Consider the following 23,357-nt stretch of genomic DNA (forward strand, 5'->3'; position numbering starts at 1 on the left):
GCAGCCCTGAAAGACGAGTTCGCTTTTTCAAGATGGTGCCATCAAATTCAGTTGAGTTTGATATCGCGGCCTTTTGCTGCACGTCTGCTGACCTATACTTACGAGGAGCAGCAGCAGGTACTTGTGCACGGAACGCATTTATTACGTGGGATTCAGCAATAACGGAAAGCGCCACACAGAGACACGTGAGAGCTGCTATAGTCCGCGCACGTGTTGCGTATGCTGATTTCGGGCGCGATTTCTGCTTGAGGTGTGCGCTGCAAGTTTCGAGCTGGTTGCCGTTCTTCGTGTGACTTTGCAATTTATTGCTGTAGCATTCAATCCTTCGCCGTTGTGGCGAAACAATGCGCAAAAAAGAACGCTCAACTGCCTCAATGCATCTCTCTTTCATGTTATACCGATTCCTAGAAAGAAGGATCAACCACGTTTTTTTTTTTTCTTTCTGTTACAAATCTCGTTTTCCTCCATTGCCGTGGTCTGAAAGACTGAAACCGCAACCGCCAGCCATAAAGGGCCAGACTTCGCTGCCCTGTTCGCATGCATGGGGCCTTCGGCCATATGCGACTATAAACAATAAGCCCGATCCCAGCTTCCCACATCAGGGGGGGGGGGGAGATCACTCTTCCAACACCCGACACACTCTGTTCGACGGAAATCGCTAAAGAAGCCACCGGCTTATTCACTTTGGCGCTCTGATTCACAGTTGTTTCGGAAGCCCTTAGTCCGTCCTTGCTTTAAGACGCTTCAAAATTAGAAGGTCGTCATACGAAGACGACGAGATAGGCATCTTGAGGAAGTGAGACAGTGAGGAAGTGGCTCGTTGCTGACGGCTGTGGCTTGCTTTGACAGATCTACGGCACTGTGGTGGTGGCGGCTCAGTGAAGAATGGTGGGTCATTTTGAATACAGAAGAAAACGATGGCCGCATGTGGGCATAGGTATCATCATCATGGGGATTAAGGTGTTCCATTAAAGGGAAGAAGACGGGGCAGCCGTGGTGTCGGTATCATTTCATTTACAGGTCAAAGAACCTTCTTGTTATGAGCGTGAAATCGTAGTGCACGTTGGGCGCAGTTGCCTGCCGAAGAGTCGACATGACAGCTATAATTTATGTAAGGGTGTTTAGTCTGGTCTACTCTTCTCGGAAGCAGCTAGAGTGTGTTTTTTTTTTAATTGCATTGTGCAATAAGCCAAGTCTCCAAGAGACTTGATGCTTTTATTCAACAGCGCTAGCTCGTATGCAAATGATTTTAACTCAAACATAAATGTCTGCCTTTTTTTCCACTTTCCAGGGTAATATATTTTGTACCCATTTTTCAAAAGCAACAAACACAAAAAGACTGCGTAGTAAGCACTGCGTATACTAGACAGCTAGCTATTATTCCTATTATAATTTATATTGTCCTGCAATTATTTCGCAAACGTGTTGATAGCGTAATTGACCGAAAGTATACACAGGCACCAGAGAAAGTCGGGAGACTGAAATAAACTCCAAAACACATTAGAAAATATCTTGTGTGCGGAAGGTATCTTCACAATAACGGAAGATCGGAGCATGCCTCGTTTATGGTCAAGGCATAATTGGCTAAAACGGGCCGGGCCAGGCTGGGCCCAAACCGTTGGGGCTCGGACAGGGCGTGGGCCATATATAAAAACACCGGGCCGGGCGAGCCGGAGCATGGTGTTTTCGAACTGTCCCCCTCCCCCCCTCCCCTCAAGAGTGCAAGAAAATCGCACAGCTTCCTGGGTCTATGACAGCATCCATGACCCCATACAATTTAAGAATGCCTCGTTAATTACCTTGATTTAGCTGTTGTTGAAATTTGCCTGCTGCACTCCTATGAGCTGCCTTACATTTACTGTATTAACGTACTTATTTGCTTATGAGGGTTATGTATTACTGCGGTTATGTGCTAATGAGTTAGGTTGTGTTCTGGAAAAACGTGAACCCTTGTCAAGTTGTATGTTATTATTCTATGCCCATTAATGTACTGATACGTGCATGCATAATTGATGACTTCATGTTGAATTTTGTTTTTACACCTCAAACTCCAGATTCTATATTAACGCAATAAATAAAAGTTTGCATTGCCAAAGCGTTTACGACCTTTTTGGAATGCGATTAAATTATACTCGGTTTTCGAGAAAATGGGAGATAATGATTGAGGCGCAAGCAAGTGTTATGTAGTTGAAAAACAAAAGCAAGCTTTAATGCAGTCTCAACTTCCTGTGGACACGCGCCATTCACACCAACCACTGGACACAACCGCACATCGCAGTATTTTAGCGCTTTCTTTTCTGTTCAAATAAGTGAACACTCCTTCACATGTGGCACTTCGATGTCACGCTCGTTACGCTTTTCTTACGCTGTCCGTGACCTCGTCTCCCTAAGCCGAAAACAGAAGACAAGCTCGTGATCAACCGTCAGCCGATAAATGCAGTGATCTAAGTCCGTCTAAAGACCCCCCTCCCCCCCCCCCCTCGCCTTGTAAACTGTTCACTACTAAGTAGATGTTTTGCACTTAAGATCAACCGTCAGCCGATAAATGCAGTGATCTAAGTCCGTCTAAAGACCCCCCCTCCCCCCCCCTCGCCTTGCAAACTGTTCAATACTAAGTAGATGTTTTGCACTTAAGATACATTTTTTAAGTCACGCCCTGTCTAGATGGCTGTTCGAGTCCTTCACTGGCTAACACTGCACTCACTTCACTTGCTAACACTTCACTCACTTCACTTGCTAACAACTTCACTCACTTCACTTGCTAACAAAAGTGATGCGACCCAGCATCCGTCTTCGCCACACCCTTACCCCGTGAAGTACGGTGCGGGTAACGTCAAAGTGAATCCGGTGGTTGTCTTCAGAGCCCACCCTGAGCTAACGCGTCCTGAAACGCCAACTCATGCATCACACCGTCGACGAGGAACCAGCCAAGGACCGGAGCATCTGGATGACTCGAGACTTCTCCTTCCAGTGAGCCAGCGACTGCACGGGTATCAGCGAGATCAGAACGAAGAGGCAGCAGAGGGTGAACACGCCGCACAGGTACTGAGTGTCGAACTCCCTCTTCACGATCAACAACACTGCCCCGACCAGGCGTCCCGCGCTGCGGGCGTAGGTCTCGTTCAGGGGCGACAGCGGTACGCAGTCCCGAAGCTTGCGCAGCGCGACGCCCCACAAACCGAGGGCGAAGTGGAAGGCCAGCATGGCCATGACGATGACCAGCACCGAGTCCGGGTAAAGGGGCATGGCAGCTGCCACGAAAAACATGCCGATAGCCGCCAAAAGGCACGCCAGGGTCAGGGTGTAGCGTGGCGTTGCCCCGACCACGCGGGTCACCCGGAAGAAGCAGCCGCCGAAGACGTGGAAGAGGCAGTACAGGGCGTACAGCAGGCCGACGTTCATCTTAGAAGGGTTGACCAGGGGCGTCCAATAGGCCTCGACGACGGTGCTGCAGCACCACAGGCCCGCCTCGGAGGAAAGCACGGCAAGAGTGACGACGCGGTCGGACCGGTACGGTTCCAGGAACTCCCTGATGGACTGCGGCGGCGGAGCGAGCCAGTGGAAGAGAAACAGGGCGCCCAGGACGAACGCGGTGATGTAGAACATGATGAAGCAGTCGAAGTAGATGACGTCGCACAGCAGGCTGCCAGTCACACCCGAGACGATGCCGATGAAGCCGTTGCCTATCATGGTGGCCGTCTCGGACGGCTTGGTGCGGGCGCTGAACTGGCCCACGGCCAGCGGGAAGAGTGTGAGCACGCAGATCTTCGTGAGGGTGGTGACGGGAAGAGAATGGAAAGTTGAAAAGGTGGTTTTAGATTGTTGTTGTTCGAACACGGGGATATATCTTGAAAGCGAAGGTCAACAAAGCCTTCTGCGGATGGAATCTCTCATTTAAAAGTCAAGGTACCACACGTCCTAGACCACCTTTCTGATGCAGAGGCCATATAAATGTGCCCTATACACCGGAAATCGGAAGTCGAATTTACTGTGCATTGATGGAGCTACACAATATAGGTGAATTTGTTGTGATCGAAATTCGGAAGACTATATTTTGGCAACTGGGATTTTGGGGGTATGCTACCCGAAGAGGAGAAGAGTGATAGTAGGGGTCAATATTCGGATAGTCATGCTGTGCCTATCGTATATGCTTGTGCAACGTGTTTGTCGCACTATGACCTACCACCCAATTTTTTTTTTTTTGGGGGGGGGGGGGGGGCAAGGTGAATGCAGCAGCCGCACGCTTTGTTCGAACCGATGTTCCCCGCTTAATACCATGTGGTGTGTCCCATGACCTGTGACACTAAAGAGCTTACAACGAAGTTGTCGTGTATTGGGCTGGCGCCCCCTAGCTTCCATAATTCTTACACAGAGCTCCTTCAAAGCGATGTCCTTCTTTCGAGCGATGAACCTCCCCTTGCCTTATCTTACCTAGTACTGGTAATCTACGCAATTAATGTTTTGCATATTGCATTCCATAGGCCCAATACACCATACAGTACCCTTTTTGCGTGGCGCAATTCCTGAATAATATTGTCTTGTAGCTTAACCCCAGCTGTCACTAGCTTTGTTCCTACACCTATTTAGCTGTACTTGCCATTGTTCCTGATGTCAACCCTACCTTGTTGGTACATTAGTTGCCTTTGCTTCTGATATCAATCTGCATTGATCTTACTTTTGTATCTGAACTCTCTTACACAATACCTCTGTGAGGCCTGTAAGGTATTCGTAAATGAATGTATGAATAAACAAACAAACAAACAAACAAACGTACAAATAAATAAATAAATAAATAAATGAAAAATAAGTAAATAAATAAATAAAAATAAATAAATAAATAAATAAAGGTCGCTCACCTTAGCCAGAATCTTTGAGATCATCAACGTTAGCATGTCATCGGTGTTCTTCATCAGGCAGGACTGCATGAGCAGCGCCAGCAGAAGCGCCGCAGACAGCTTCCAGCCCACGCGCTTGGCGAACGAACGTCCCCAGAGATCGGCGAAGCAGCCTCCGAGAGCCCCGATGGCGTAGATTTGCGCGATCGCCTTCTGCTCGAGATTGTTGTAGTAGTACAGCTTGTACTCGTACGGGTTCTGCATATGGTCCGCGAAAACGAGCACGAAGTAGAAGACCACGGCGTGCCACTGGGGCAGGACGGACGGCTGCTGCTGCTGCTGCTGCTGCTGCCGCCACCGCTGTCTGGGCACCACGGCGAACCTCGAGGAAATCGTCATCGCCATGTCTCGAGGTGGCTTCGCTTCCGGTAAGGCTTGCGGCTCGCAATGGCCCTGTTCCCGACTTAGATGCTGTGCCTCCGCCTACAGGAGACGGTCGTCCAAACAGTTTCCTATAAGAACACTAGAGTGAACTCTGGCGCTGGTGTCAACGGGAGCGGCAACGCATGGTACTTCAGCCAGCATGGGGAAGATGGGTCGCACACGGATTCGTCTAAACTTCGTTTTCCCGGCTGCGTGCATAGCTTGCATTCACTTTGTCGCAAGGCGGAGTTCAGCTAATTTTCTGCCGTTCGACTGCACTATGCTTTAAGCTGAAACGGTTGAGGTGATGAAGTGGAAACGCTGAAATTGAAATTGGCTCACGAAGTTCAGAATGATACTGTCACGTAGTCGTTGTACGACGGCAGCGGGGGGCGTATCCAAGGTAAAACTGTTTGGCTGAATTTTGTTTGCTGTGAAACGGAAAGCCAATTTAGTGCAATACACACTTCATACACGTATACCGCCTAAGAGAGCGTCGGCCGTCGATAAACTGACAAGCAGTCGAGTGCATCGGCTTTTGTACATGTATCATCAAAGATTCCGGCGTTATCGCTAGCGACCGTTTAAGTTTCAGAACTAACCCCCGTATTCTAGAACGTCCCTTCGGTCAACGCTTCACCTTCACTTGAGAAAGCCGATGGAAGCGCCCTCTCTAGGCATGGCAAGTAACTGCATATCAGCGATAATGTGGTGAAATTCTCGAGCAGTGCAGCGTCAATTTCATCCGAGCAGCGATGCAGTGCTCAACTCTGTCAAGTGAAGGGTGAAAGTTGAGTCGAGAATCGTTTGTGAATAATACGGGGGTAAGTCTAATGTTCGAGTCGTGCACGAAGGTGTGAAGATTATCTAGATATTTTCCCATCGATCGGGTTGCGCTTTGCGCGAGGCAGCAGTCACATCGTAATGTGGCGGTAACATGAAAAGAGAAAGAAAAAAAGCGCGTGCTGCAATACATTCTTTAAACCGAAATAAACGCCAAAAAACAACGATAAACGAAGCCACAAGCACAAAGATTAGGCAAACCCGCGTGATTCAAACCCTTCCCACGGGGGCCGAACGGTCGCAACGCGTGGTTTCCTGCAATAAATATTGAAATAAACTCTATGAAATAGGCAACTGTTCCGCGCTCCGTCAAAAAGCTGGTTCAAAGCGCCGTCACAATCACCGTTATGCCACACGTGAAAGTGCTGCGAACCGTCGGCGCACCACAAGATTCCAAGAAACAGTTCCTTCTCCACTCCGGCCTTTTCCTGTCTCTGCAGTTCCGTGTATCACGTCAACGTGTCAAGTCTGTAATGCGGTCGGCAAGTGATACTGCGATTGGTCAAAGAAGAACCCTACCACTATCGGTTACAGTCTGCAAGCAGCTGCCCACGCCTCTTCCGGCTCTGCGCCTCGGTGGGTCAGTGGCTAGGGTGCTCGGCTGCTGACCCTAAGGTCGCGGGTTCGATTCCGGCCATGGCGGTCGCATTTTGATAGGAGCTAAACGGTACAGAGGCCCGTGTACATTGCGGTGTCACTGCACGTTAAAGAGCATCAGACGGTCAAAGCTTTCGGAGTCCTCCAGTACGGCTTCTCTCAATCGTATCGTGTTTCTGGGACGTATAGAACCTCGCATATTAATATTATTGCTGGTTATCATGTTGCCCATTTGTGCGCGCTCACCAATCGGCCGCTGCGGCCCGTAACGCAATTGCCAAATCGATAGCATACGAACATAGTCACAGCGGTCCCACAAAGGGGACAAACTGAATCGGACAGTGTCTTGCAACACTTTTCAAGCATGAGTGTGCGGTGCTCGGCCACAAAAAGCGTCGACTGGAAATCAAAAAAGACGCGACACGTATTGCTTCGTCATGTCGCCTTCCGAAGAAATGCTTGGCTTGTACGCATCGGAGCTAGGGCACAACGAAGGCGCAACCATAGGCGTATCAGCCGGGAGAGGGGGGAGCAAGGAGAGCGCTAGTCCCTCCCCCCTTTATAAAAGTTTGGTGGGGGGGGGGGGGCTGAGCTAACACGTGTCGTATAAAACCATAGAGGTATAAATTTCCGCACCAACGGCCCCTCCCGTCACTATAAGGTGTCTCTCATATCGTGTTTTGGTGGCGTGGAATACCAACAACTGTTATTATTCACAACTCAGATACAGAAGTTCTGAAAGCACTGCGTTCTAATCTCTGTACATGAACCAGCATAAAGTCTACGTCTCAAAATAACCAATCTACGTTGTACTACTATCAGCGTCGAATGAAACCAGAACAGCGGCAAGCCTTCGCGATGGTGTAGTGCACGCCGTCCACTTATCACTACGAACAGGCACGCATATATGCGCAAAGCTGCCGAACGGGATGCACGCACCTGTCAATGGTGATAACTGGATGGCACGCACTACACTATCGCTAAGGGTTGCCGCTGTTCGGATTTCATTTGACGCTGATGGTACATAACACTGACTTGCTGCATCGTTTAAGACGGCAGTTCAGATACGAAGAGTGAGCGGCTGGCTTCCTTTAGCTGACATGACATGGAAGCGGTAGTCTTTCCCGCTTTCGACCACCATCAAAACGGAGAGGAAGGAAACCACACGATGCACTTACCCAGTGAGCTCCAATGGTGGTGTCGTTGTTCTTGTTCGCTTTCTACTGTGGGTCTCACCCACCGCGCGTTGCCCCAGCGTCCACTTTGTCTTTCTCTTCGAACGCAACGAAATGGTGATGATGATGATGTTCGTTCAGGGGGATCGGCCAGGGCCGTTCCTGTAGCTGCTTGACTCGCTCGCATCGAGCGAAGCGTCAATACTTACTACGGGTACCGAGGCAGCTTACCAAAGACTATTTGATGCAACTTGCAAAAGAGAAAAAAAAAAAGCCGCCCGCATCTTCCCACGCAGGGAACTCGAGTAAATGCGTCGAAGAGTGGTGGGAGTATCGTGCGAGTGTTGCTTAGTATGGTTATGGGTTGGGAATGCTCAATTGTTATTTTGTCTTTATTATTCGTATTTATTGAACGAAGGAAAAGTGTTGCCTTCAACGTTGAGCGAAAGCCAAGTAAAGACGCTTTTGACTGAATTCCGAACGCGCGGTGAAGTGCCCTTGGTGGCCTGTAAACGGTTGGGCAGCGCGAGCAGTCGATTTATTATTTTTTTTACTTGCAAACGTTGCCTGTGTCAGCTTTGTGAGGCGAGAGATGGAGAACGCAGTGACAGTTCTGCGAGTGTCTTCCTGGGCCGGCACGAGACTCGAGCGTATGCAGCATACTGCACGAGGTGCGAGCATGCGCAATGGACGTGTGGACGGTGCCTCCACCGACGCCGAAGCGCGGGAACGTGCGACTAAGAAACGCTCCAGATTTAATACATGGTTTATTCCTCCGTCATGGAAATTGGAGCGGCACTTGTCCTTGCAGAAGTAGTTGATTTTTTACAGTACATAGATATAAGAGGCCTTGCACAATGTCTTTTAATGTTTGACAGCTACAGCACGGTTGAACGCGAACGTACCCACGTTGGTGCTTAGTGAAACGTGTCCATTTCGACGACTGACGTGCATGATCAATGGTACAGTGGCTAAGGTACTCGGCTGCTGACCCGCAGGTCGCGGGATCAAATCTCTGCTGTGGCGGCTGCGTTTCCGATGGAGGCGAAAATGTTGTAGACCCGTGTACTCAGATTTGGGTGCACTGAACCCCAGGTGGTCGAAATTTGCAGAGCCCTCCACTACGACGTCTCTCACAATCATGTGGTGGTTTTGGGATGTTGAACCCCACAAATCAATCAATCAATTAATCAATCAATCGTCCATGATCAATGATTAGGCAAACCCTTGTGGTCATAGATGCTCGTGGTGGCTGTGGTAGTTAACCATGAGAGCGGAATCAGAGAAAGTGGTGTGACAGCCAGGATAGCCGTCAATGAATGAAGGCCGAACTTGGGCTAAGGTCGCGTACTCGCGGCATATTTAGTTGTGCGTCTGCAGCAGCCGTACGTGCGCGGCATGTCATTGCAAATGACTAACAGGCTGCGACCGTACGACTGTTACGGACACGCAACTAAATCTGTCTATTGAACACTAAGGTCCTTCCACTGCCCGGCGAGAGATAAACACAACGTGCATCGTGTCTACGCTGTTGGCCTGCCGCGAGTTTTCGTCAGGGTGGCCCAGAGGGGCGACCGTTTAGAGCTATTTAGAGCCGAAGGTCCCTAGGTTGTGGGTAGTTCCCTCCTCTGTAGTAGTAGTAATAGTGGTATGTAGCCATTTCTAGTTTATAAGTTGGCCTATGAATGGCGTTGTGTGTATATGTCCTAGGAAATAATATAACTGGATGGCGTTAGTGTTTTTTACAGCATATACACGAAGTGAATGATGATGAATGGGGCGAAGCGTTCGTCCGTCCGTGCTTAGACCATCTGTCTGCCCGTCCGTGCTTCCGTCTGTCCATCCACGAGTCCGTCCGTGCATTTGTCCGTCTGTCTGTCCGTAATTCGGTCCGTCCGTTGTGCGTCCGGATGATGGATGCTTTGCCGCAATCATCATCATTCGCTCCATAGATATGCTGTGAATTTTTTTTTTTGTATGGTTGGATGCTATGAGTGAGACCGACGCTAAGGTTGATGTCGCCACCTGGCATTGTATTAATGCATCGAAAAATTTTCGCTTCTCTAATTAGAAAATTCAGGAAGTTGGACACTGAATGCTGGCTCAGCGTTGTTACGTTTGGCCCGGCACTTCGTCTGGCCAGACGCCATTGTGTGTAAGCCGGTCTGCTGAAATGCTTTCAACCCCATTGGCGCCCAGTCAGCAAGACACCGTCCTGTAGGGGTTCCAGGTAGTTTTCTGTGGTCGGGTCTCAACGAAAGCTTCGCGAGGCAACCCTTTTCTTGAACGGGCTAGAACAGCGTGGGACGGCGCCACGGTGGCTGGTCTCATTAAGTCAATCTCTCGACTCGGCTATTGTCATCTACGTGAGGCCATCGCAAAGCACCGTCAGTCCGGAAGCGTGGAAGACATCGAAGAAGCCGTTCTCAGGGACCAAGCGTTTGGACTGCCATGTTCGAGAGAGTTCTGGAAGCCTGTAGCTGAAAGCAGCCATGGACCGCTGCTCACGTTCGTGTCAGCGGCCATCTACCCGGGGGAGCTCAACTTTCCCTCTCCTCGCCCTGCGGTGCCTTCAAGGCGTGAACCGGGTGCGTCATTGTGTGGTGCACTTTTTATGACCCTTGAACATTCTTACTCACCTTCTTCTTTTCACGAGTGGCCGAATTTTTGCACCCTTTCTGGTGGGTGGACCACTGAGACATCACGCCACCTGATTCGCGGCAACAGTGGTCACCGCCTTCTTCGGACTGCCATGTAAAGAATCAATGGGCTATCGAGGCCGAAGCATTTTGTAAATAAGAGCTGAATCTTCTGAATCTCTGTAAAGTTCCAATTTTTCAACTATCATGTAAATAAATCTTCGTTCTACCTCTCTTACGAACACGTCCCCTCACTGGCGAAGATTGGCTATGCGGACGACGGCAGGGAGTCAGCTACCGTAAAGAAACCCGCCGTAATTGTCACCAAACGTCGACCCTTTACAACTGGTGGCTGTGGTGGGATGCCATCATCAACTCCCTACCCTAACAGTGTTCATTGCGAAAGCGCGCAACTTCAACGCGTGTCTTCATTCACCTAGTGGCAAATGAAAACGTACACGGCGCAATCCGCACGCTCATTGTCCTGTGGTGGTGCTATGGAAAGCATCGAATGGTGCATATGATTTACTGAAATGAGCGGGAGCTTTGAAGTGTCGAATGCGAAGAAAGGCGAGAACGATGCCTTTGATGCATGTCGCCCGGTCTTGCGGGGACAGCGCCTAACTAGCTGCTATAGTCTAACCATGAAAGGTGGACGAAGCGAAGAAGTTGCGCTCGTTTTCGCGTGATTTCGCATCGACCTGAGTTCAATTAGGCTGACTAAAAAACTTGTATATTTCTTCCCGTAATATCCCACTCAAAGCTCCACGATTCTTTGAAATTACGGCGTCATCTAAATTACCGATGTCTTCTTTGTCTCGATGGCCCATTGATTCGTCCGAGTTCGCGTGTTAAATTGAAACTCGGGCACCCTGGATCCGAGTTCTGTATGTATACGAAAACACCATTGGTTGCCTTGTGAGTGTTGAAGGTTCAGTGAGTCCAGCGAGCACTGCCCTCCACTGCGCTTCGCCATTTCGGTAGATGTGTCTTGGTTGGGTAGCGGAATCCGTGAATTATTGCTACGTTAGCACGGTGTAAGAATATGCAGGTGCTGACACTGTCCCCGCAATGCGTTGAAAACCGCAGCGCGTCCGGACAATGTTCGGGCCGTTATCTGTTATCTCGTGAATGGCGCTGTGACGAGCGCGGTCAGCCGTCTTGGTCTCAGCAAGACGCTGCAGAAACGTGCATGCTGCTGATTCTAGGTCTTGATTGATTGATTTGTGGGGTTTAACGTCCCAAAACCTCCATATGATTATGAGAGACGCCGTAGTGGAGGGCTCCGGAAATTTTGACCACCTGGGGTTCTTTAACGTGCACCCAAATCTGAGCACACGGGCCTACAACGTTTCCGCCTCCATCGGAAATGCAGCCGCCGCAGCCGGGAATCGAACCCGCGAACTACGGGTCAGCAGCCGAGTACCTTAGCCACTAGACCACCGCGGCGGGGCTGATTCTAAGTCTTTTTGTTGGCATGTGTGACCGCGTTGTTTTGAAGCCAGGTCTTTTATTTTTCTTCGCGTATGTTTAATTTTATACTGTCAACGAAGGTGACATCAAATTGCTGAAAGGTTCTCGAAATGGCTAGAATGTGTTTTGACCCTATTGCCGTCCTGGCTTCGGACTTGTGTGGAGCGTGTCCCTCTCTTGAAAGTGCCGTTTGACAGTTCAACAGTGAACTGAAGTATAGCACGTTAAAATGAATTTCACAATGTTTTTGTCAATAAAATTACGGCAGGCGTAATCTTTGTCCCTACTTTTAACCATATAATCTAAAGCATTGCCTCCGAGATGCGGTGCACAGCAATTCATTTGTAAAGCAGACGATGGATGACAACTTGCCCTAAAACGTGTTCTTCAGTCTAATGCGGCAGTCTTCGTGCCCCAAATGATAAAAATTTGTTATGAATCGTTTATGAACTCATTCAACATTCAATTCTCTTACCCAACGTGTTGAAAACACATGGCCGTTGAAGCAGCTCTATCTGTGTCAGTAATAGAGAGGCACCACATATTAGAAGTCTCAGTGCTCTACGTATAAGAGTGAATTCAGATACTGTAGAATACCGTGCTCAAAATAGTTACTCCTATCTGCTAATACAGCCTTTCTCCACCAAATGAGGTCACGTTTACACGCGTTTGAAGCTTATTGCCGCTTTTCCGTTCCGATTTCTAGATTTCTCCTCTTATCAGTGCATTCTCGAAAAGCTCTGATTTGTACCACGAATATTTTCGCTAAAAACAAAATAATGCAACATGTTTTTTCAATATTACTGCATGATGGCCTTTGGTTGTCTACTTACGAGATTTTAAGAAAAATGGAAGGTGGGTTTTTTTTATTCAAATTTCAGTGGAGTACACTTTTGCCAATATGAGAACGTTGAGGCAATATATAGAGATTTACATTTGTCCTACGGCAACGATAATTTATGTACCTAATGAACACACTATATCCTTAAAACGTGTCAGGTGTGAAAACGCTGCTTGCATTACTTTCGGAGAAAAAAAAAATGGGGAACACGTAACTTATTTTAAACTGTGGCAAAATTAGACATTTTTGAAAGCTATTTTCCTAAGGTCTACAAACTTGAAACCGTATGAATTCATTCTTCATTAGACATGCATTTCAGGTAAAGAATATCTTCCTTGAAAAAAAAAAATATTTGTCTTTTTATAGCATCTGCAATTTTCGAAAATGACAGGTGACGAAATTGGTGCCTCCGTGTTGGTGAAGTTTCATATTTTTTTTTCGTAAGTTATGCCGTTAATCATAAAACGAAGTTGACTTTCGGGCTACCTGGTGAGAGGTGCACGAAATATAAAATACTCAATGAAATCTAAAATATCAACTTTTGGACCCGTGTCGATATCTCGTGTAATCACCCAGCCGTCACGTCGGGTTAACGTCAATTGGGCTTGGGTGTCATGCGCTGAAGTTGATTTATGTTGAAGTGTCCAGGGCCTGCGTCTACGCGAGCATTAACGCCTCATATCAGCTTATGGTGGTGCTAATATGCATGTTCCAGTTAACATCGTTGCGCAAGTGCAAACAAGTGGTTATATAAACAACTGCAACTCTTCAACATATTTCTGTGCATGCAGCATTTGTACACATGTTTAGTGTCATTCCATGACGTGTCGCTCAATAAAAAAATGGCAGCACGGTCATCTTCACTTCCCATGCTTCGCACAACATCGATTCCAAGGTACGTGGTGGGAACTGCCGAATTTTTTTCAGCAGAATCAGCTTTTCAGTGCTGGTCGTCTAATAACGCTTGGTTGATTGTCTTATAATAATTAATGTCTCAAAGCGACTGAGGCTTTGAGAGACACCGCAGAGGTGGACTCCGTGCTATTTTGACTATTTGCGGTTCCTTTATAGCCCTACGTGTTTTCAACTCACGGTGAAATCAATCGCACTTGAAGCACAGTGCTGAGTAACTTGTGTGACTCAGTGTTCGAGTTCCAGAGGCTCACAGGGGAATGGTCTCCCCCACGTTCCTTAGCCTTGACAGCGGTACACCTTCAGAAAGGAAAAAAACAAATGCCGTACAGCTGCAACCAAAGTCAGTCGTAGTCGGTATCGCGGGCTAATGCAAAATTTTCCGCGTTGGGAGAGTCGTGTTGGTCAATTAATAAATGCTAATACATTATAAAGGCGGTCTTACGTGCCAATACAATGACATGGTTAAAAGACAAGCTGCAGTGGAGGGCTCCGGAAATTTCTACCGTGGGATGTTCCTAAACGTACGCGAACATCTCACGCTACATGGGTTGCTAGGGCTTCGCCTACACTGAAATGCGACCACAGGGATCGCACCCACGACCTTCGGTTCAGCAGCCAAACACCTTCACTATACTGTCCTTACCGCGGCGAATAACGAAATTCAAATCTTCGTCTAATTGAAAAGTTAGGCATGTAATATAGAGGAATAAAAGAAAAGCGGCAAGAGCAGAATGTTTGAGCTCTCCATGTTTTCAAAAACTACGCAAACACTCAACACATTGACAGGAGCGGACCACCGATTCGTCTAGATTCGCCTGGTCTGCTCTTCGCGTATTTTGTTTGCGCCCCCACGGAAAAAAAGCTAAAATAGGTAGCAATTGCGTAGTGTGATGGTCTATGCTTGTTTTATAACTTTTTGATTGGACGGAAACTGAATTGCGGAGTCTTTTTCGCCCGTTGACCTGAAACGGAGCCTGTCCTTGTCTCACGGTAAACGCGTGCGTGAGTGACACCCTATATTTACCGTAGCAGCGTTGGCCCGTGGTTCTATTTAGCCCGAAACCACCGAGCAATGAGGTGCATGTGCAGCCGCGGCTTCTTATCGCGACTCTGCAAGAGACGAGCTCCCGACCTGAAAACCTCGGAATGGATGTTTCCCGCTCTCCTCAATTGTCGTTTCGGCCCTCGACGACACGCTGTTTAATGAGTCGGAGGCCCACGCAGGACGATGGTCCTGCGAGTGCAATGAAACGAGAACCGAGGACAAAAGCGGCGACAGTGATGATTGAAGAACTAAAGATAGCAACTGCAGTTATTCGGGGACGCTGATCCGCACAAATGGGGTGCTGGGGTGAATTTCGCAGCTAACGAGTGTTTGTAAAAAGTATCGCTGTCTTTCTAACCAATTATTCTTATGTTAACCTCTAAACATTTATCTTGGAATCAGCTGTCGTGGTTTCGAGTTTATATTTTTCTTCCCCCTTCGCTTTATTTTGTCGTATATAATCCAACCCGATATTTGTTTACGTTCCTGCATATGTTGCCGTAACTATTTAGGGGCAAAGCTCTTTAAGGCGTCACCCGATCGTCATCTGAAGTAACCTCCTCTCTCTGGTATGTGTCACAGGCGATTTTATTTCTTGGAATGTTCCTATGTGGCCGTACTTGTATATAATCAATATACGAAGAAAACATGCTTCTAGGAATTTCCGCTAGATTGCGGTACTTGCATATAATCAATATGTGATGAAAAGATGCGAGATAGTAGTACATGAAGTGTTCACTAGACGGACAGACATACGGACAGACATACGCATGGACGGACGGATGGATGCACGAACGGACGGACGGACGCTTCGCCCGCCTCGTGATCATTCAGTCCGTGGATATGCTGCGATTTTTTCTTCTTGTTTTTAATTCTGCGTCCTTCTTCTATATCCTTCCTTTTAGAGCGCACTTTTGAAGGGAGGCTAACGAGAAAAAAAAACGATTTCTCGCGTAAGTACAGTTTCAGTCTCAAAAACACAACTCGTACCGCGAAAGGAAGAAAACGCCTGAACAGAAAATGCGGGTGGAGACGCCATCTTGAGATCCCCGCCCCAGACACAGTGAGGTCGTAGATTTCGAAGGCGTCTGCTGCGTCTCACGTAGTGTATGATCGGTGAAAATGGCCTAACGTGCCAAGTTTCAGCAAGTTTCATCACGCCGCGAAAATACGAAAAATGCATATTGGAATGAGTGACGTCACGCGCTTGGATTCCGGCGAGAAATTTGAAAATGAAACTTTGACCCTCGTTTTCTCAGCTAACAACGAACTGATGACAGTGAAACTTGTGACATTAGAGTTCGCAGAGTGTAATTTGTCGGTATATTCTGAGTTGTTTTTTCCCCTTTGGTGCCCATTTAAGCGTATGCGTATAGCAGCGTTGACGCCGCTGTCGCCGTCTGGGGGCTTAACCGAGAGGCGGGAAAAAGTAACCGATGCAAGAACAGACAACTTGGAGAAATTGGTAAGGATTCATAATTTCGAAACGGCACCGTGAAGTAACACAAACACATAGCACTGAGAATATGCCTTGGCCTGCCACGGTGCACATCTACCTCTGGCACTGTAGAGGAGTCACGCACATACCCTATACAGGTTTACACGTCCTGTGAGCCTCTTCGAGTGCACCTTCGTCTACTGACCCGACATGCACAGCACCCGTTATCTTCGCTACAAGTGGACCGACCAGGCTGTACCTATTCGCGATGCCTCGATACGCATAGGCACATGATCCCGTCAGGCTTTGCACCTGCCGTAATCCCTGCAGTGCCTCCATGGACATTGACTAAACCGCTGGTGTGCCTTCACATACGTGGAATTTCGTATAAGTCGCATGTTTCTTATATTGTCCTCAAGCAACTCACCTTGGCACATTTAGATGACCGATACAGCGACTCTGTGCACATTTACATCGATGGATCCGTAACTTCATCCGCCTCAGCTGCAGCCTTCGTGATCCCTCAACTCGGTATTTCCCGACAGTACAAACTAGATCATAGGTCATCTTCGACAGCTGCAGAACTTGTTGCTATACAAGAAGCCATAAAATTTGTGAACGACCAAGCACCGCGTAAATGGACGATTCTGTCTGATTCAAAATCAGCGCTTCAAGCTATCCATTCTTGCTTAAGAAGAGGCCAATTTTACGAGTTAACGTTAGGAATCGTCCAAGCGTTTGACCTAACACACAGGGGCGGTCACTTCATTACACTCCGATGGATTCCTGGACACTGCGGCCTGGTTGGCAACGAAACAGCCGATAGCGAAGCAAGAGCGGCAATATACAACGCTCCTATGTACGTCAAAGTACCCTACTCGCGAAGTGACGTCAACACATTGTTGAGATCACTCATGCGCGAACGCGCTGCCACTTACTGGTTGCTACCAGATCACCGGAACAAGCGTCTGCGGGAAACAGACCCCAGTATGACTTTTCGTCTTCCAGATAAAATCAGCCGAAGACATGCTAACATACTGCACCGAATTCGCCTGGGCGTCGCCTTCACTCGTCACTACACCCACCTGATCGGCCGTGCGGACAGCCCAAATTGTGAACGCTGCCAAGTGCGCGAAACGATAGCTCACATATTTTGTGACTGCGCATTATACGTGGCACAACGAGAAATGCTAACTGCAACGTTGGCAAGCATTGGACGAACACCATTAAGTGAAAGCCACATATTGTCAGCTATGAACGACCAAACAGTGTCAAAAACTGCTACAAAGGCTGTTCTAGACTTTATAAAAAGCACTGGACTAGAAACTAGACTGTAGGGCACTATACTAAATGGCTACTGTACATACGCACCACCTCTTCTTGTCCCCATCATCACCCTTCATCCCTCTTTCTTTCCCCTTTCCCTTATCCCCTGTGTAGAGTAGCAGGCTAGAGCGAACTAGCTCAGGCCGACCTCTCTGCCTTCTAATAAATTCTCACTCACTACAACACAAACACATGAATAAACACACAAAACACATCCACCAAACTCTGAACTGATCTTGTAATTATGAGGTAACCGATTGACACGAAGAAAGTTCACAGCATATCCACGGAGTGAATGATGATGAGTGGGTCTGTTTGTCTGTCTGTCACGACGAGGCCATCACACGACGTTGCGGTGCATCTTAGTGACGTCACAAATACAGGCGATTTGTGTATCCGTGGTGTCATACGGGGACGTCGTCATTTGTTAATTTTTTGCATCAATCGTTTCTTTTTTTATTTACTGCCCTCTGTTCCTTCCTCTTTCTCTCGTCCCACCTTTCTTTTCTCTATCTCTTCCCTCCACCCTATCACCCGCCATGGTGGTCTAGTGGCTAAGGCACTCGGCTGCTGGCGTGCAGGTCGCGGGATCGAATCCCGGCTGCGGCGGCCGCATTTTCGATGGAGGCGAAATGCTTGAAGCCCGTGTGTTTATACATTTAGATGGACCTTAAAAAAACCCCTGGTAATCGAAATTTTCGGAGGCCTTCACTATGGCATCTCTCATAGTCCTACGGTGTTTTCGGGACGTTAAACCCCAAATAACAACAACAAAAAAACAACAACAACAACAACAACGACGACGACGACGACGACGACAACGACGACGACGACAACAACGACAACAACGACAACAACGACAATGACAATAACAACAATAACAACAATAACAATAACAATAACAACAATAACAATAACAACAATAACAATAACAATAACAACAATAATACAACCTTCCTCCCGAAAAAAGTAAGCAAACGTTGTGTCTCTTCATCTGGCAGTTGCCAGCTCGCTCTCTCCCTGTTTCGTCTGCGTCCTTGTTCATGTGTGTGTACAAATAAAATAAATAAAATCAATAATAATAAGGTAGAGCCGACGAGCACGGCCCATTAAACGAGGCATCCAAGGTTTACGCCTTATAAGCAAGGAAAAAGAAAGGCGGATGGGGCTCGGAGAGGAAGTGTAGTTTGTCCATTGAGCCACGGAACTCGTTTATCGGAACAGTACGCCAGCTGCTTTCAATTACGGAAAGTGACGCACACACGCGCAAAAGGTATTTATGATCGTTTAAGCCCCTAACAAACACATTTTTCCGGCTTTAATTTATTCCCCGCCAGGGTGACACCTGCTGACTTCCGGAGTTTTCCCGAAAATCATTAGTGGATCGAATGCGACAAAGGCCGGCCGTAGATTATTGCGATTCTGTCGCGACTGTTTGAACGTGTCTCTCAAAAAAAATTTGTGTTTTTGTTTATTGAAATGCCTGGATCGACGCGTATACAGAAACCATCTTACAGCGATAAACACGGCTAATCGATTTTAATTGTGTCCGTTGCCATTTCAGAGGAAAGTTGAACACTGCGGCGGAAGTGGTATGTCTTTTAGACCGATCGTTTTTCCTCTTGCGCACTTCCAGTTCAATGTGGCGAAATTTTCCAGACAGGCACTCTACAACATGTTGCTTTGTGTTACCGTTTTTGTTTTTCTTATAAGCTTCAAAGTCTTAGAAAATATCGCTGGAGGTGATCAAATCAATACCCATCTCGATATGTTACTTTCGTCGGAAACAACGATCACATAGCTTATAATTAACATATAGCACCTTCATTAACGGAACCACTCGATTTCGTCTCTAAGCGAGGACCACCCAAAAGTGAATGTTTCTGAAATTTATCGGCGGCCGCTCACCTCTGCCGGTAAGGCATTGCGATGGTATCCACTGGAGTGAGTGAAAGCTTTATTCATAAAAACCTCGATATTTCGATGGACGTCATTGTGGTTAGACCGCCATGCGCCTCTGGGCCCGGGTTGCATCTTCTGCCCTTTTGACAACACTAGCCTGCAGGTCAGGGTTGGAGCTGCGAAACACAGGATCCAACTGTTCATGTCGCATTATTCACCTTTCAATTAATGATGCTCTGGGAACGACCACACATTGTCCAGAATATTTTTCTTTATCTCCTCGAAACTGACACTTGGAAAATTTATAGTTTCGTGGGCAATTTCGTTCGTGATCTCTTTTTAAGCGTCAAAGTTTGGGGTTTGTCGCTGATAGAGTAGAGGGAATAGTGGCTTTGCAATGCCCGCGTACGTATTACAGCGAAAGCTGTTATAGAACGAGAACACGGGTCAGGCGCGTCGCCGTAGTTGTCCGCCGGCGGTGTCCCTAACCAGTAACGAATAAAAAATAAACGCAGTAAATAAAAATTAAACGACAAAATTTGATTTGAAACCGGAACGGCTGCGTGCCTGCCCAGTATTCTGCCACTCAGCCACACCGGTGTTTTTTTTGTTTTTTTGCATGGTATATAATAAATTATTTGCGCAATAAAGACAAATCAAGCGAACAAAAGTACAATCAAATCGCGAAAATAAGCGCTCAAGCGTTACTCATAAACACTCAATGGCTAACACAACGCGGGTTCCTCACATGGAGAGTTCTTCACATCCTGTTATGCAAACAAAAAAGGGGGTGAGGTCAAACAGTTTTCTACGATGGAGTACCAGGCCGGTCCAAAGTCTTGCTCGTCGTAAACTGGTGTTGGGGACGTCTTGGCAAACTTGCCTTAGGCAGGCTTGACAGTGTCTGGAAAAGAGTCGAGTTAATGAGTAATAAAGCGTTTTCGAGCACCAAAGGAACAGCCAGGCGTCACACAATGCGAATTGCGCAACGAGTGGGTCGTCCAACGCTCCAACTGATTAGAAAACGGGTTCTTCACCTATTCGTGGTGGCGCATACCCACTGCAGGGATAATACTTCAGCGTCGTCAGCCGCTGCATGAATAACAGCACAAAATTATTAACAGGTGTGTTGCGAATACCACGCTTCTCCAAAGAATGACGAAGAATAACATAGTGAATGTAGGGCTACTACACAAAAATTATGATTATTTATGGCGTAGTGGGTACACAGAAGTGTGCTTGTAGCAGTTACCCAAAGAGTGTTTAAATAAAGGATCTGAAAGGCCGCTCTTCTAGCTTTCGCTGTGTGCTACGCATTCTGCGCAGGCCTGGCGTTTTTTCAACGTTTGCAGTGTTATGCTTGTGAATTTATTAACAAATACATATTTTGATTGAAATCATAGAGGCTAACAAAGCGAAAGTTGGCGGTCACCGTGATTTTCTTTATAATGTTCATTTGCGATAATGTCTCCTTCATGTACTCGCACTTAAACTACCCTGGGAAGAGAGAGAACAGTGTTTAATAAAAGAAACCAATGTATGGATTTAAACGGGAGGGGGGGGGGGGGGCACTTCTCGTTATTCCTCGCTCCCCCTTCTTTGAATGAGGATCCAAAGTTGTGAAGGCTTCTTTTATATGGTCGTGGTGCAAGAACACAGAAGGGCTAAAGACGAGACCAGATGATGCATGCGCTGGCCCCTTTCTTAATCACTCACCAATACGCAAGCGCAAAACATCGGTAACCAGAGTATCTCGTGCGTGACACGTAATAATAACCCACCTTCTGCGGGAAAAAAAAATACGGCAGCTTGGCACTATAGTTGTACCAATCCTGGAGGAAGAGCGGAGCTAGGTGATTTTCCTTGCTTTTCTTTATTTTCGCGTTCTTTCTTCTTTTTTTTCTCTTTCATCTTCATCATTTTCAAATTGTTTCTTTCTATTTCTTTTTTCCCCATTTGTTTTTTTTTGTTTCTCGCTTTTCTATCCTATATCCCTTTGTTTCCTTCCTTTCGTTCTAATTTACTTCTTTTCTTTATATTCGCTGCTCTTTCTCTTTGCTCTGTTCCTTTTTTTTTCTATCTCCTTTTTCTTGTCGTTTTCTTTCTCCCTCGTTCTATTTATTTCTCTGCCTCTTTGCGTCTTCAGATCTTTCATGTAACGATTTTTCTCCTTCCGTCATTCGCGTACTTTCTCTCTCCATTTATGTCTTCCTCTCTCTCTCTCTCTCTCTCTCTCTGTTGCTTTTATGTGTTTCATGCGCTCCACTACTCCGAGCAGAGTTTGCGTTCAACGCTCGCACCCGCTCTGCACGATAGTGTGGCTCGCCAAGATCCTGTGGCGCATACCTACCCGAGTAGTTTCACACTGTGGAGAACGAGTCGTGGACAGCCTGAAGATCTTCGCTTTTAAAAACAGACACACAGATTTACAACACGACTGTAACCTCGAACACGTAAGCACACCGTTTATTGCGACCTCTTTATAGATCGTAAACAACAAATGCTCAGAAAACATCACACAAGTACACCTCCGTGCCCACATGGGCACCACAGAGATCAGCACAACGGTGAGCGGTCGATCAAGCGCCTTATATACTACACTGTACATAAACCCATCTTGCGTCTTTTTTTTTTTCATTATTCGAACCGACAAACAACACGTTCTCTAAATCTAACGAGCACGGCGAACGATTGTTGTACATGTTCGGCGCCACATCTTTATCACTCGATTGTACATAAAAAAGCAAAAAATGAAGAAAAGTAGCGCATGTTTCGCAAGCATTGACACACGTGAAGACACAACAAGAGAGTGGATATAGTTTGAAGCGAATGTTCGGCGAACGCCCAGGTACGAACCAGTGTGTAATGTATGTACATGTGTCTTGTAGACGTTTTCGATAGATAGCCCATATAGACAAGATAGCATTTCATTTCCAACTAACTTTCACTTACCCCCTTACTTACACACATATCATGTGTACACGGACGGCAAAACATTATAGAAAGAAAGTTTAATTACCTCCGCAGTTTCAGAAAGCAACCTGATAGTTTGCCTTTCGGGCCTTGGCAAACGACATGGCTCGGTACGGTTTTACCGACTAAGATAACAAGCGGTTCCCAAATGCAAAGAAGTTAACGAATCCAACCCGCCTTTTTTCACCCAGTAGTCGTGATGGTGAGCTCTTCGAAACGAGGTTGTGGGTTCGATTCCCTTAGACTACGCTCGGATGGTAGCGTAGTGCAAGAACACTCGTTGTGGGTGCACTGCAGAGAGGTCTAAAATTAAACTGGAGCCCCGAATCATGGAGTTTCTCACATCCGTGGTTCTCCTTTGCGACTTCAAACGTAAATTGTGAATTGACTTGTGAATCAGTCACGTGGTACGTAAACTTCGGACATTGACTGTACGTCTTGGCGACTACTGCTTGATCAGACAAAAAAAGGCCTGAAGTGTGTTGGCAATGAGGCCTTATACAAGGGTTTCCCTAGCTTAAGATCTCTCTATGGTTAATACACAGAACTCACAAATTGTCGATGTACTAAATAGAGAAAGAGTAATTTGACTATGTCTTCTCAGTCCCGGTTTGCCTCGTAAATGACTCCCTTTAAAGATTTAAAGTGACACGTTAACGCCCTCATGAGATAAATAATACTCTCTTTGGAGAGTCGTATGACACGCACAAAAAATTACTGCATGTCTTTAAAGGTTGTCATTGATGGGGCAACTCAGTACTCGCCGAAAAGAGTCGCAATACTCCTTTTCTTATCGACTGCATGTCTCACGGACTTCATATTGCTGTCGCTTGTAAGGTCAGCAACTGCCGTTGCTGGCCGGCCCATTGTGCGCCACTGTGTGGGTCAACGAGTGTGACTTCATATCACTGTGCTACAGTAAACAGAGCGAG

General features: G+C 47.0%; 1 protein-coding gene across 1 annotated transcript; it reads right to left on the minus strand.

Annotated features, from left to right (window-relative positions):
* Positions 1-2,609: 2,609 nt before the first annotated feature.
* LOC119181785 (molybdate-anion transporter) lies at positions 2,610-5,783 on the minus strand. The gene is made up of 2 exons (XM_037433026.2): positions 4,857-5,783; positions 2,610-3,765 (listed from the first exon to the last, which is right to left on the minus strand). Exons 1-2 carry the CDS (start codon positions 5,238-5,240, stop codon positions 2,905-2,907), a joined length of 1,245 nt encoding a protein of 414 aa, XP_037288923.2. The 5' UTR covers positions 5,241-5,783; the 3' UTR covers positions 2,610-2,904.
* Between the last annotated feature and the right edge of the window lie 17,574 nt (positions 5,784-23,357).

This window comes from Rhipicephalus microplus, chromosome 10, assembly GCF_043290135.1.
Source record: "Rhipicephalus microplus isolate Deutch F79 chromosome 10, USDA_Rmic, whole genome shotgun sequence".
Classification (NCBI taxonomy): domain Eukaryota; kingdom Metazoa; phylum Arthropoda; class Arachnida; order Ixodida; family Ixodidae; genus Rhipicephalus; species Rhipicephalus microplus.